The 15264-nt window shown below is 39.6% G+C and overlaps 1 protein-coding gene across 1 annotated transcript in view; it reads right to left on the reverse strand.

The window, feature by feature from the left end:
• TMEM132D (transmembrane protein 132D) overlaps window positions 1–15264 on the reverse strand; it is a 265283-nt gene that overhangs the window by 199936 nt on the left and 50083 nt on the right. Inside the window, exon 2 of the mRNA XM_009274370.1 lies at window positions 5027–5915. Within this exon, the coding sequence (XP_009272645.1) occupies window positions 5027–5915 (889 nt within the window). The remainder of the gene's footprint in view (window positions 1–5026; window positions 5916–15264) is intronic.

Consider the following 15264-nt stretch of genomic DNA (forward strand, 5'->3'; position numbering starts at 1 on the left):
ACTTTTTTTTTTCCTGATTCTCTCCCCCATCCCACTGTGGGGGGGAGTGAGCGAACGGCTGTGTGGTGTTTAGCTGCCTGCCAGGATAAACCACAACACTTATTTTATAAAGGCATTTAATACTGCTTCACTGGGAAGATATAATTGCTTGTTGTTTGTATACGGCACGTCATCTTCAAATAACTGTTGATATTAGCAGTGATAAAATGGCTTCAAAGAGGTTAAATGACTTGGCCAAGACTAAAGAGGAAGCAAGTTTGTGAATTAAGCTGAGAAATCAGCCAGTTTCTTAAGGCTCAGTGCTCCAGTCCAAGCTTACAACCTGGTGCTTACAGCAGTAGTCCATATTTATCCATCATTTACATTTTTTCTCCTTCCTTCCTTTCCTCTAACTCTCACACCCATACAGAGTCAAGACAAATATTTTTAATTTCTCTAGTTCATTAAAAAACAAAACCTAGACCTTGGCCCTTATGGTCCAACTCTTTCACAAAATTAAAAACAGTCCATCAGTTTCATGTTCACTACTCTAAATCTTCCACTGCGCAGAACAGCAGTATGAGAAAAAAACCCAGAGGTATCTTTCTCTATATATTTTAGAATTTAGCAGTTTCTAGAAGGTTCCCCCTTGGAGAAAATTTCCTATTAGAAAGGGGATAGAGTTTACTCTAAACATAATTGTTTTGAAACAAAAAATATTCAGTAGTGATGAGCAACTTTTGACTTTTCGTTATTTTGCGTGGCTGTTTCTTCCATTCTGACCTGTATATCCTATATTTTCCATCTGTTCAAGCCATGATTTCCAGTCCACTGGAGCAAAAGCAATGGTAAAAGCATTTTGCCAGCAGCCCTTGGCCTCACTTTATGAATACAGTTCCAAGTCTTGCTGCCACTCAAGGTAGAACTTCTAAAAATAAGGGACTGTTTAAAAATAAAAATTAATACCATTTTCTCATAAAAGAGTTATATGGGGGGGAGGCCCTTTCCTTTATCAGAGAGGAGATCAGAGTGAGAAGAGACCAGATAAATGCAGCACATGCTGGCTTTATTGATATTTACAATATAGGAGCGGAAACTATAACGACCAATAACCCATTGCGCGTAACAGCCACCAGCACACCACTTTTTGTCCCAAGGAGCAGCACTGCCATTGCAATCAGAGGACACAGCATGGAAGCAGTCACTACTCCCAGCACTGCCAGGTTAGAGAAAGGGAAAGGAGGAGGCAGATTAACTGACTGGTTTAAAGTCACACTGGAAGCTTACGGATTATTGGGTATCGAATCTGTGTCTGCAAGAAAAGATCCGGTGTCTTCATTCTATGACAACGGCTGGCAGTGCTAGCCGTATTAGCCTCTTGTTAGTTTTAACCAGATGCAACAGATACCCATAGAATTAATTTATGGTCTTTGCAAACTAAGGATCTAGCAAGGTTTTCCCTACACCCTTGGGACTCCCTTCCAAACCTTGGAACCCCAAAGTTGGAAACAGCCAGGAGTTTGTTAGAGCTAAGTCCTACTTCTGAGGCGGCCTGTCAAAAATCAGTCTGGTGAAACAAGGCATCTTGAAACACATTACCTCCTCTATAGCCCTTAGAAGTAATCTGACCACATAGTGGGGTTTAATGTGCAACCCTGTGTTTTCCCCATAACAGACGTAGGTTTTTTTCATTTAGAAATACAAACACTGGCCATCAGTTGGTAAAAATCCATACATTGTACGGGGAAAAGGGATAATTTGGAAAATACAGAGGGACCTTCTGTGTAACAGCTGGGGCCAGAGACTGCTCTTCCTCTCCCCAAACTGCAGGGTTTTTTTCCCCTTAGACTCACCATTTCTGTCTGAGTGGACAAGGTCTGTTACCCTTTCCTATGTATTATGATCAATCATTTTATTGATTGTTTACACGAACAGGTCATTTCTGCACCTTTTTGCTCCATCTCAGCTGACGGAATCGAGGACCTTTTACATGTCTGTTCATACCCTTATATTTACGTGTTTTAACAGGATGAAGTTTCTTTCTATCTACCCTGACCAATGTCTGTACCTCTACAAACCAAGAGAATTTAAAGTTCTAGAGACTTAAAACTCGATCAGGTCACAGAAGAGGTCTCTGATGGCTTTTACACAATGCCAGCTGGAGAGTCTGTTCTGACATCAGAACAGGCAGCATATCACAAACGCAGTCTTTTGTTTAGTTGACCACATCAAAAGAGAACCTATATAGTATAATTATAGAATGGTTTGGGTTGGAATGGAGCTTTAAAGATCATTTAGTTATGGATAATGGATATACGAGACTGACATGTAAGGTTTCCAATCCTGAAATAGGGCCTTATTTCAAAGGCTACTTCAATATCTAATCACTTAGGAGTTACGTTTACTCCTAAAGAGAGGGCCATGAAAGAGGTGTTAGTGTCTTGTCTGACACTGGGATTATAGGAGATCCCAACATAAAAAAAAGAATTTAAGCCAAAGCATTTAATCAAGCTCAATTTTTGCTCTTACCTGGTAGTTGCTTTTTCCCTTACAGCAGAAGATATATATAAAAAAGCAACCACAAAAACTGAATTAGCTATGTACATGTCACAGAGGAATGAATGCAGAACATAGAAATTACAATTCTGACCAAGAAAACAACCAAACAGCAGCTTAGACATGCTGTAGCTAGATCAAAGACAGACAGGCAATGGTGCTTTAGAAGCACAAGTAGAACAGATATTATAACTGCTCTGATATTGCAGCAGATTATACTCTGAAAGCCAGTTACTGTTAGAAAAGCAGGTCAAGAGAAATCAAAACTCACGAAAGTGACATGAGTAACAGCAAGCTGTTACAGAAATTCATGTTTTTAAAAGGTAACAGCAAACATGTTTTTGAAGAAGAAAATGCCACATTTTTCATTTTGAACCAATATTTGCTATCTATTTTTAGCTTTTCTTTTGTTTTATGATGCCTTAGATCTCAAAATAAAAAGTTAAAATTCAAACACATCATTTCCTTTTTTTTCCAGAAAAATAATTTTAGAAGCATTCATTTAAAAGTTCAGGTGTTCAGTTTTCATCCTAATTTAAACAAAGCAAGATTTCTGAAAATTTTATAAACCTAAATATAATTACCATGTTTATAACTAGCTCTACTTTTAATTGATCACAGGTCATGGAAATATAGAAATCTGACTTCAAAGCATCTAAGACCCTGCATTTACAGAGTAAAAACAATGAAAGATTTTTACCTTAATTCTGTCTTAGATAGAAAAGGTTTTTAATGTTTATATTCAAACCAATTTTCATATGTAGTAGAAATTTCCATGCATGTCTGAAGTAATATCCCTTTAAAGTCGTTAGTATAGAGAAAGATAGAAAGGCAACCCTGAACACTTACTTATGAGGAACTCAGATTGTCTGTCTTGAAATTAGTCACTCAGGAAACAACTTAAATCTTAGGCAGATTGACTCGGAAAATGAAAACCTGATATGCTAAGGAGAGTAGATATCCTACTGGTGTTTGTCCTCTAGCAGATGAAGAGGAAGTAACTGTCCTCGAGTCAGCAATTAAGTGCTGTGGTTATTCAGTTTATATATCACACACTTGCAAAAGAAAAATGACCTGATTTTACGGCAAACAACTTCCCCCAGAAATCCCACACAAATCTCCCGGGGGAGGAGGGGAATAATGAGAATGGCCAGTTTGAGCCCTTAGTACTCAGGTCAGTGGAGTCAAATCTGACTCCGTACTCCAGGATGAAGTATACATCCAAGTTCAACAATGTTGCATTTACAGCTTTGTGCCATTTTAATAATTGAGCCCTGAAACATCCCTAGGTAACTTTAGCCAGAGATTTTTGGAGTTTGAGATGTATAACCACCAGAGAAAGGAGAGTGTATTTTGCTCAAGTCAGAGCAGGATACGGTTTCTTAAGTGAAGGCAGCAAGCATCTCTAGTGCTCAGCACAGCTGCTGACTATGATGCATCTGTGACATCTGTAAGAGCGGGGAGCTCACTGCTCCCTCTTATGATGCACCTCCTCTTTTGGAGGTATGTTTTGTGAGCCGTGGCACCAATGGTCATTTCTAGGACAAACACCCAAGACAAGTCAGTCTTAATCTCAGAAGCCAGAGTACGACATTTACCTCCAGTTCTAAAAGAGCTGACATGAGTCATTGGTAAGGGATAAAAGAATGAAATCAGCTCTACACACACCAATCTTCCATGTGTCAGCCACACGACCCTAGTTTATAGTGCTGGAACACAGAGGGGTAAACTTAAAGAAAAGACAACTAGACAGTCTCACTTGCATGCGATGCACATCTGCTCTCAGTTTGCCACAGTGCAGCCTCATAGTTTTTGCTGTTCTTTCGTGTATTATGTTGGTGGTTATAGCGAGCTTCCCACTGTAATACTCCAATACTTGGAAAGCAACAAAGTAAACCAATGCAGCATTTGACGTTACATTCAAAAAACAACCATCCCCACCCTCAGGTATTCTTCATTTTCAGAAATGGTTTTGGCATATCAATAATACTTAGGAACTGCAAACATCCTATAAAACAGAACCAGGCTTACAACAAGGTGGGGAGAGATGTTTAAGCATATAAATCCTACGTAGATGCCTAATTCTTGCTCACTTCCTATAAATACCTTTGCGGATTTGAGCTTTCCTAATCTTAACATGAGTTCAATGAAAGATTAGGAGCACTGCAAACTCCAGCTCAGGAGACTTTAAATGTTATCTCCTATTAGCACACAGATAGGTCCCAGCTTTACTATTTCAATTTTTTTAGAAGTACTCAAAGGACAACTTCAAGAAAAGGCCTTTCTCACTCAAAGAGATCGCATCTCAGACAATTCATACGGTATTAGACTGAACCATAGCAGAAACATTGAGTCAACCAACTGCAGTACAATTTCTGTAGAGCAGCAATTGTAGGATTGTTAGACAGTTTATGCATGAGAAAGTTACTTCCCATACCAAGAGTAGAGAAACAAAAAATAAGGTACCAAAGAAACACAAAAACAGCCTTACCTCAGTGTGAACTGATCTTCTGTTGAATTTTTAGCAACAGATACAAGGAAAGTCAAAACGTCACCTTGCTTGACAGTCTTTGGTGCATACTGGATGGCAATATTATTATCCAATCTCATCTCATTTAAAGAAGGGCCAGCATGTGTCTGGTAAAGGAAGACACTTCCAATCCTCTGCAAGGGAGGTCCCGACTCATCAATGTCATTGCGCCCTGGTCGGATCCCATTGCTTTTCCTTACATCCTCCTTGGTGCATTCCCCTTTCTCATCTCCTGGTTGTATGGCATAGTAAAGCTCCACAGGGCTCCCTTCAGACTGATCCATTGGTTTCTTACGGCCAGCAACAACCGTGGGGGGGTTAAACCAGCTTGGCAGGAGCTCCAGCTCTGCCACACACAACCCCAGATCCCCTTTCAGCCTGCAGCTGCCTCTGACTTCCCGCGTCTCTCGAAAGGCAAACACCCGCAGGCAGGGCAGCCGTTCCGTAGTGCTATAGTCATCCCAGTCCCTGCCCACGATGTAGAACAGGACCTGGACTTTAGGCTTGCTTGGGTAAATTTTGTCGCTCATTATGAAGGCCTTAAGTTTCCAATTAAAGGAGAACTTGTTAGTAGATCCAAATGGATTTGAAGATAACATTAAGTCCTGGGGCACTACTTGTTCAACGGAAAAAGGTCCATAGCTGGCATTTAACACAGGCGGCCTCTTGGATTTGTAGATCAGAAAGGATTCCACTCGGGACTGCAAGCTAGAATTCCTCATAATATCCTGGTTGGCTTCCTTAAGAAAGAAGGAAACATCCGCATTGTGGATACGATAGGTCACAGGCAAGTAAGTTGGCAGTAAAGAAAATCTCTGTATACTCTCCAGGATCCCTCGACTCTCAGTCACTGTTGAAAGGAAAGGAGAGTTTAAAAGATCAGATCTTCAAGTCATACTGTGATATAACCTCACTGACTTTACTGAGGGGATTGACCTCACTGTAGCCGATATTAGCAGCAATAGCAAGCATCATCAATCCATGCAGAAGTAGCCTAGGTAAATGATGATTTATCTAATTATCTTGGAAAACAATAGGTTATGATATGTTGTACACGGCAGCTAGATTAAAAGAAGTTGCTGGTGTAGGTTTACCCATGCCAAAGGTCACATCTTCACTTGCAATATACATTTATTATTGGAGAGCAAAATTACCCAGTCAGCATCTGCAACGTAAGATCACTGCACAGGCACATTTAAAAAGGAATTTGATCACTAAAGCAAGCTGCACCTGTACAGGAAACCAATGCAATGTTTTTACATCAAATGCTGCACGTGGACCACTTAGAGTTCACTTCAAACTTCTTTTCAGCACTCTCAAGCAATACATGGCCTTTAAGTGGTTTCCTGCACAAGGCTGAATTTCACTTTAAGAATAGTTAGCACAATAACCATTTACACAAAAGCTCCTTTACAACACTCTGGTACTAGAGGATTTCAAAAGGAGCTTTATTTGCATCCAATTTATAGTCCCCTCTATTTCACTTCATCTATGAAAAGTGGGTTTTTTCTGTAAATAACTATCAGGATTCACGCCACTGTTGTTGTCTAACCCTACATTGTTCCTTAATACAACTGCATTATCTGCAGGCTGCACGTCACTGCACATTGAAAGAACACTTTCAATGACACTGAGCCTCTCTTACTGCAAGAGATCTATTTTAACTATGCCATCAAGCAATTACCTGAGGCAGGCTATCATATCAAAGAATAAGCTCTCCATCCTTTCTAGGAACTGTCAGTCCCAAAAAGCAAAAACATACACCGTTAAAAAATACAGATGCAAATACAATATGACCTTTCCTGTTTGAACATCTGACCTTCATGCTTATGTCTTCACACCCTAACTGTGAAATAAATTGCATTTTTTTTTCCACAGCAAATTCAAATCCTTACCCTTATTCAGAAAGATGACAAAGGGTTACCACAGATGGCATTCAAAGGCAACCCAGTTTCCCAAGCTCTAGTCCAGAAATGCTTTGTTAGTCCTTATTTTTTGTTTGGCATCTGACCTAAATATTTATTTGCCTATCAAGTACTGCCGTGGCCTAAACTGATGCCAGTTACTCCTAATCACCAATCTACCATTTATGTACTGCAATTCATTGCAAATCCTAGAACAGGATAGAAGAGGCTTGTTGTCTTCAAATCCAATGGGAAGGTATTGTTAGTTCCTAAAAACCTCTGATTTCAGACTGCAAGTGTTCACCAAAAGCGATCTGGAAAACGCCTCTCACAGCAACAATCATCTTATCTACCTATGGGCTGTACCACCTGAAAGGAGAATTCGCCTTTGCAGGAGAGGAAGCCACACTGATGCTACCCATAACCAGCATGTCAATCAAGGCATTGACAAATGCTCCACAACAAAGCAGGTAATGCAGGAGATCTCACTCTGCCACGGTCTTTGTCCAATCTCAGACAAGTCGCTTTTCCTGTGCTGCTGTTCTGTGTCCAACAAACAAGGGTATTACTAGTTATTTCCTCTCACCCTTTGTCTGTGTAGACTGCAAATGCAACAGACTTATCTTACTATTTATATAAGACCATCACCTACAACAACAAGGCTGTGATCTCAGTTAACGTCTCCAGGCACTAACATAATGCAAAACAATAAACTGGAAAACTGGAGCAAAGAACTTTCTATACGGAAAAGCAAAACTAGCTGGCTATTAAAAAACACAACCCAAACCCAAACAAACCCAAACCCAAACCAACCCTAGATAAGGGTGGGCATCATTCAGCTGTAAGACAGAAGGAACAAATCTCAGAATGAAAGAGGCCAGGAAGAAAGCATTGCAGAGAAGAGTTTCACAGTTTTGGAAATCTTTCTCTCCATCTTGAAAAACTGAAAATCCTCTCCCAATAAACAATTAAAATAAAAACTTACTTTTAAAAGTTTAATTAATGCCAACTCTTAAACCTCACCTGGAATTAGAAATAAATTCCATCTGAAGAATCAGGAAAATGACCTCAGCACACATCATCATGTGAGACTGTAAATTGCAACAGCAATAAAAGGCTGAAGTCCCATGATCCTAGAGGTGGGAAATTTAGCTTAGATCTTGTTTGAATTTAGAGAAAGTCACACCCGAGGCTTTTCTGCTTGTTTTTAATCAAGAGTAAACTGCAGAGATACTTTGCCTGCAAAAACACCCTTTATTTTAGCCTTGGACTTTTTCAGCATTCGGCTCCCACTCTCTCCAGATATTCATTGAGAGCAGATGAAGTTTTTAAAGACCTTTTTCTAGATAATCCCCCAACAAATATTTCTAACAACTCTAAATGGCTTTGCTAGTACTTAGAGTTGCAGGGCTGCATCTCTCCTATCCAGCCCTAAGGCGAAATCTGTTCTGCTGTGTACTCCTCAGATCACCCAGCCCATAACATCGTTCCTCCATCTAATGTCCCATTTATAAATTCCACACTCATTTTGTACTCCTCCCAACAGCTTGGCAAAGCACCATTAAACACAGTGAGGCATCAAGGAGGGAACTTAGAGAGAGGGGAAAAAAGCTCAGGGTATTCAATTTTTTTATTTCCCTTATTTTGATTGCAGCTCCCTCCCTTGCATTCCACAGGGAGAAGTACATTATTTTTATATTAAAACTAACAGAGTGTTTCGCCTCATAATTTTTTTTAATCATTTATTTTAGTGCTTAATTATCTAAGGGATTAAAAATCTTCCCTCTGCATTCCCCATCTCCACAGGACAATGTTCCTCAGAGTTTGTAAATCAATGACTCTTTGGAATAGGAGAGCAACACAAATTAAAAAAAAACCAGGAGGTGAACTGCCTATTAAAAAAAGGAAACAATCTCACCAGACAGAGCAGGGTCCATTGGTTTTTAAATTTTTGGGCAATGGCAAACTGGTCTGCTCGCTGTTGCACTTCCCCCTACCATCAAGCTGTGGACATGCACTGAATATGAATTGGCTTATGCTGGAAGCTGACAGCAGCTTTCCAAACAGCCAAAGGCCAAAAATTCAAACAATTTTACACTTCTATCTGGGGAGAGTTATAATCAGCACAAACAGAAAAAAATTCTCAAAAACTACACTGAGCTCTGCAGTACCATCTGGATTTTGACCGTGAAAGTTTATTAAGGATTCTGAAGGATAGGAAATTAAAAACAACTATCAGCGTCCTTAATTGCAACCATGACTATTTTTGTAAAAATTATGCATGTTTATACAAAGGCAGAATTGCATAAGATTACAATTTGGTGTGTTATTGGGTGAGACCCAGCATAAAAGTGGAGTTTTAAAGACTTAAGTCATAGCATCTACCCTAAATATTACAACAGATCTATACCATCATAATCAAAATTCCACAGGAACAACCCACCTGAATAAATAAGACAAGAATCACACAGTGAATCTTTCAGTTTAAATATGTCAAACAATAAAGGGTGGGTAACTGAAGTGCTGTTAAGGAAACAACATCAAGACAAGGAATATACAGTTAAATTCGGCAACTGCAACTTATCTTTACTGTACCACTATATCTGAAGGCTTGTCTACACGGGGAACTTGGCAGCAGAATAACCAAGTGCAAGAGTGCAATACATTAACCAGCCTTGCTAGTTCTCTTTGTGGATGTACGGCACAGAGTACATCATACTCTGTGTCAATAGAGAAAGCAGCGGTACCAGATTAAAACAAACTTTCAGGAGTTTAATCTATCCACATAAGGACAGATTCCTATGATCCACAGAGACCCGCTCAACTTTGAATTGATTAGTTGTGGCCAGCTGCAAGATCAGTTTATCTTAAGCTGAGACATTGCAGGGGAAAAAACAGATTCTTCCAGAGGACCGCAGCAAGCGATGCCTCACAGCGCTCCCGCATCTCAAGGGGCTGACCCTCAACTGGAGTAAACTGCTTCGCCGCAAGGTCTGGTGAAGACAATCTTCTGCAACTGCAGAGTGGTGTTACAGCACTCTGCATTCAGGAGATGATCCCCAACAGTTTGAAGAAAACCAATAAAATCTAATTTTGATGCTGTGCTTATGCCAGGAGCTATTATTTCTCAATCCCTTACAACTACATCTGTATTTGACCTCTCATGCTGTGAATGGTTTGTTGAGGATTTCAGTCAGTGGCCACCTAGGAAGAGATGCTGTAGTAGGGTGGTTTCCTTTCCTCTCTCTTTAGTAAATCTTCCCCTGACTGACACTGTTTAAAAAAAATACTTGTCGTTGATGAAGAAGCAAATTCTTTGCAGGTCACTGAATTTGAAAAAATAGGAGAAAAAGTCAGCATATTCAGTCTCCCACACAGCCAAAGCTTGTGCATATGATATATCCCTGAACATGACGTTGTAAACATGCTGCATTTACCTTCCAAAAGGTCATACTGCTTTCTTCATTAGGCTATTAATTTTGTACTGCAGTCTGGCTAAAAATCTTAAATTTTTATTTCTTTAATATCATGTAACAGCAGCTCTCAGTCAATGACAAAACCCCTATTCATACCTCAGTTTTACTACAAAGCTATTGACCATGGCTTCAGAAAACTGAAGAAATCTGCCAGACCACTAACTTCACTATAGAATATTGCCAGATCCTTGGGACTTCATTGCCCTAACAGTTACTTTATTTCTAAAACTGTTCAATCCACAATCATCCAGCATTCATGAGAAAAAAAAAAAACTCTTCCAATCAATTATATAATGCTACTATTTAAAAAAAAATAAATTGCCTTTTTCTTGTAGATTGAAGGGAACAACTTCTTAGGAAAATTGCCTTACCAGCTGCAAGCTCAGACTGGTAACGCAATAGATGAATTTTGTTGCTGCATCTTGGGGACTGAGATAAGTGGTTCTTTTCAGCCTGGACAGAAATGTTACCTTTTTAGTGGGTTTCAGCTGTTCTCGAATCTTCTGAACACTTTTGCTCTCCTAGGTTTGTTAGGCATTGGAATTTTTTTTTTAGCCAAAATCTCTAGGGAAAAAAAAAAAATCTGGTAGTGTGACCTATTAGCCAAAATCTCTAGGAAAAAAAAAAAAATCTGGTAGTGTGACCTATTTCCAGATCTGGAGACTAATGTCACAAGGATGTCCGTTCCAAAAAAACTTCACACTCACTTTTGGAAAATTAAGACATTTCAGTCTTAACCTAGTTAAGTGGCTGAATCCACTAACGCCCAAAAGTGAGGCAGTTTAAAGCTAAGCTATAACCACAGTGAATACCATCCCCAGGTGTATCTCAGTCAGTTCTTAACAGAGGGATGATCTACTCTGCCGGTATCTGTCACTTACTATGGACAGAGTCAATTAAGACTGTGTTACATGAATATCTGAGTAGGATCATTTCCACCTTACAGTATTTGTGTTGGTTGCTTGTCATGTTCCTTCCTTAGCTTCAAGCATCCTTCTGCGCAGCCCTTATATATGGATAGGCAAAACTGGAGCTTTCCAAGGATGACTTACTGTGCTCCCTCTTTTGCCAGTCTTGTGGCTTCAATTTGATTGTAACAATTAGCACTGCAATTTCAAGCTTTTGATTAAGTGCCATGCTTTATTGAGAACAGCTTTATGACACAGTGACAAACTGATGGGAGGTTTTGACCTCAGACAGAAAGGCAATACGGGCTTTGTGGCAGTCGCTCATTTTGCTTGTTTAAAAGCAAAGTAGTTGTTTATTGGTTGCACTTTGCAGTGGTGCCCAACAGAAGTCCAGAGGGAGGGAGCGCTGTAGATACAGAACAGCACAGCACAAAAGGCTGTAAAGAGCATCGATAGCTCAGATGAATTGGAGGGCAACAAATGAAACCCACAGGAAGAAACACACCGCACCACGTGATCAAAAACCTGCAAACCCACCCAGGATCTTACTGCAGATGATTTTCTTTGAAACCATTTTCACACAGCCGCACACCTAATCTGTGCAGTAACACAGTCAGGAAAGTATTTTAATGACTTGATGCCCTAAACACATGAATCCATCCCACAGATATCCACATTGAAAATTGCATGGTGGAGTTATTCCCTGACAAGAAATTAACCCAAAAGCTGCACGATTAATTTTCTGTTAGGTTATACTACCTTATATGCATCCAAAAGTGAACCGCTTGGTATCCGGTTGGACAGGCTGGGTTTCTTCCCTAGTTAGCATCTCATTTTAGCGTTGATTCTGGGAATTTAATTATATTAGTAAATCTTCATTACTTCTGCGACCAGAAGCCTTAATCAAAATCAGACTTCATCAAAAGGAACAGTATTTGCCTGAAAGAATCTACAATTCAAGTTAATAGACAAGGTTTTAAGAATTGGAAATTGATGCCAAAATAGTGATGGGATTTACCAAAAGCCATAAAGCCAGCATGCATTCAGGGCTAGAAACCAGCCATAAATCACTAATTCCTCTCTGTCATCAGTATTCGATATGAACATTTCAAAAAGATTTTCAACAGCAATTTTTTGATAAAACCTGAAAATGTAAGCGGGGTTGAGGACTACATCAACCAGATTTTCCTGTAGTCTTCCCACTACTTTGTCATATAGCCAAAAAAAGAGAAAAAAACCCTCTTGTTCAACATCTCTGCCACAAACAGATAACAGAAGAAGCTGAGCCATCACATCTCTAGCACAGAGATACAGTGTGATGGTGAGCTCCTGCCTACACGTCACAGGAACAGTGCAACAGGTAAGTTTTCCTATCCTTAATATGATAGTGAGCTCCTGCCCACAGTGCAACAGGTAAGTTTTCCTATCCTTAATATGACCTATTTCTTACAACTAAGTATTTCCTTATGAAGACGTTATTATATGTAAAAACGTTCAGTAACCACGTTATTCTCTACACAGCTGTGTAACACATAAGGCTGAAATAACGGTTGACGCATTACTATCACTATTCACACTGGAGCACTGATTTCCCATAATTTTTAGCCTACTTGCTTGGAAGAGGAATATCAGCGTCTATCTTCCATACCAGTACAGAAATAAAAGAATCCAGCCTACCTGGCAGCAGGAACCCTAATCTTTCCTCCTAGTGTTGTCACACCATTAGAGAACAGTTTCCAAAAAAAATCTCTTGCTTTCGGTAACAAACACCATCATTCTAAAGGGCAAGTACCAACAGAACAACAATAAGGCTAAATCAGTGTGTCACGAATAGGAAAACAAAAATAGAACTCTGGAACCCAGGAGTCATGCATTTATCCGTAGCAAATTAAAAAGAAAAATGGCTTCAAAGCCAAAAGTCACCAATTTCTTTTTAAGTCCTTTCCTTATTAGCATTTCAGACGGCTCTGCCTGCTTCACTTTATAACATTCCCTGTAACTGTTTCATCCTTGGGAAATTATCATTCTTTGAGAACAATGCTGTTCCCAACCTGCCAACATCCCCCCCCTTTCCCCAAGCTATTACAACTCTTGCTCCAGTTCTGCATGTCTGTGCGGAGCTTGTTACAAAGCAAGGCAAAGATGACTTGAACATCAAGGCCACAGACTATGTAGAAGAGCTTCTTTGTAAAAAGGTGACTCCTCATTGCTTGTAAGGGAATTTTAAAGAAGTTGGAGTATTGTTGGAGAGTGGAACGTACATTAAGTGACAGTCACAAAGCAGATGCTGAATAAAGTAAATTAAACTTTGCACAGATGCAGACAAATCATTTGTACCATCATTTCTAAGAGGAATACACACTTGCAAACCATTCTTTTTATGAAAACTATCAAGCATTGCTACGGCAGTCAGAAACAGAAAGAATTTTTAAGTGCCAGGTCCTGCAAGGAAGGAAGGACTCTGACACAATGTGCTTAAACTTTATGAGAATATTCCTGTGCATAAAGACAAGTCAGTTAATGCTTTGCTGAAACAGAGGCTGGACTTCTTTGCAAGAGGCCATGTTACAGCCTGCCCATTAAAGCACATCTTAACCACTTTTGCTTCTGTGTTACCAATCCTGCTAGATTGCTCCTCTTGAGCAATCTTGTAGTCCATCTTGCAATTTCTCTATTAACTCCACAAAGAAGTTTCCATGACCTGAGTGGGAAAGGGAGAAAACCTCCTAATGAAATACAGCATGAAATTCATCCCAGAAGGGTCTCCAAATACAATGCTGAATCAGAAAACAAGAAATACATCTGCAGAGCAATCCTCAGTTAAGAAATCTACTCCATCTTTAGTGGTGTACCATTTGGCCCACCTCAAAGAATTGTCACTCAAGCGTTTCAAGGACTCTGGCTCAAGCTTCTGATTTTACCTAAAGGGCGGCAAGTAAACCTGGATGACAGACTTTGTACCTACTATCTCTGTATCCCAGATCAAGTACACACTGTCAAGTGTGTGACTGGACCATTCAGCTGCTGTGACAGTGTTATTTATGTTGTCAATGCGATGTTACTGAACCACAATGACTTATAATATATAGTCTCTCTACACAATCTCTTTCACACAGGAACTCTATGTTTGATTTTACAGAAAAATTTAGAAGTGACAAACATTCAGAAAATGGTCTTCTAGAAAGGGACCTCTTGCTCCAGCAGACAAAGCAACTGGCACCACAGAAACAATCCTCAGTCTTAACATGAGCCACTATCTGATGCTTCAAAAGCAGGGCAATAAACTAAAACCAAAATGAATCTATCAATTTCACAAGCCTGCCTGTCAGGAACTCCTTGTGCACTGCCATAAATGATAAGTCTGAAAGTTGAATCATGACATCAAAGGATTTCCATGCCTCCATGTCTGGAGTGAGAGCAGGCATCTGACCTTGGCATGCGTAACGGGCATGCATAACCTTATATGCATGACTTCAAGGATCATTCAAGGTCATATACTCATCCAGCACTTTTCATACTTTAACTGTTATTTGACTTGATGAGTTTATAAATGCTCATCTTTGATACATACTCACAGATGCAGATTGTACCCCCAGTTGCTGTATCAATCCAGGAACTCCAGTTGCCTTGATGGGCCTGATTAGCAGTCAGATAAGGTCTTTCTGACAACAGCACTATAGTCTGATGACACAATATTTTCTTGGAATGTCACATTTTACTGAAGTTTGAAGAAACTTTTGTAAATTAATCATTGATGTCAGGACAGACTACACCTCATCATTCATTAAGAGACAGATGAACAATCCTGAAGTTATTTTATTATTCACATTGACAGACAGATAAAGAAATCGTTTAAATAAAAGGGCTGCAGAGGAACACATACACCTTTATATTACCAAGCGATACAAAAA

The sequence above is a fragment of the Aptenodytes forsteri genome, unplaced genomic scaffold (assembly GCF_000699145.1).
Source record: "Aptenodytes forsteri isolate BGI_AS27 unplaced genomic scaffold, ASM69914v1 Scaffold79, whole genome shotgun sequence".
In the NCBI taxonomy this organism is placed as follows: domain Eukaryota; kingdom Metazoa; phylum Chordata; class Aves; order Sphenisciformes; family Spheniscidae; genus Aptenodytes; species Aptenodytes forsteri.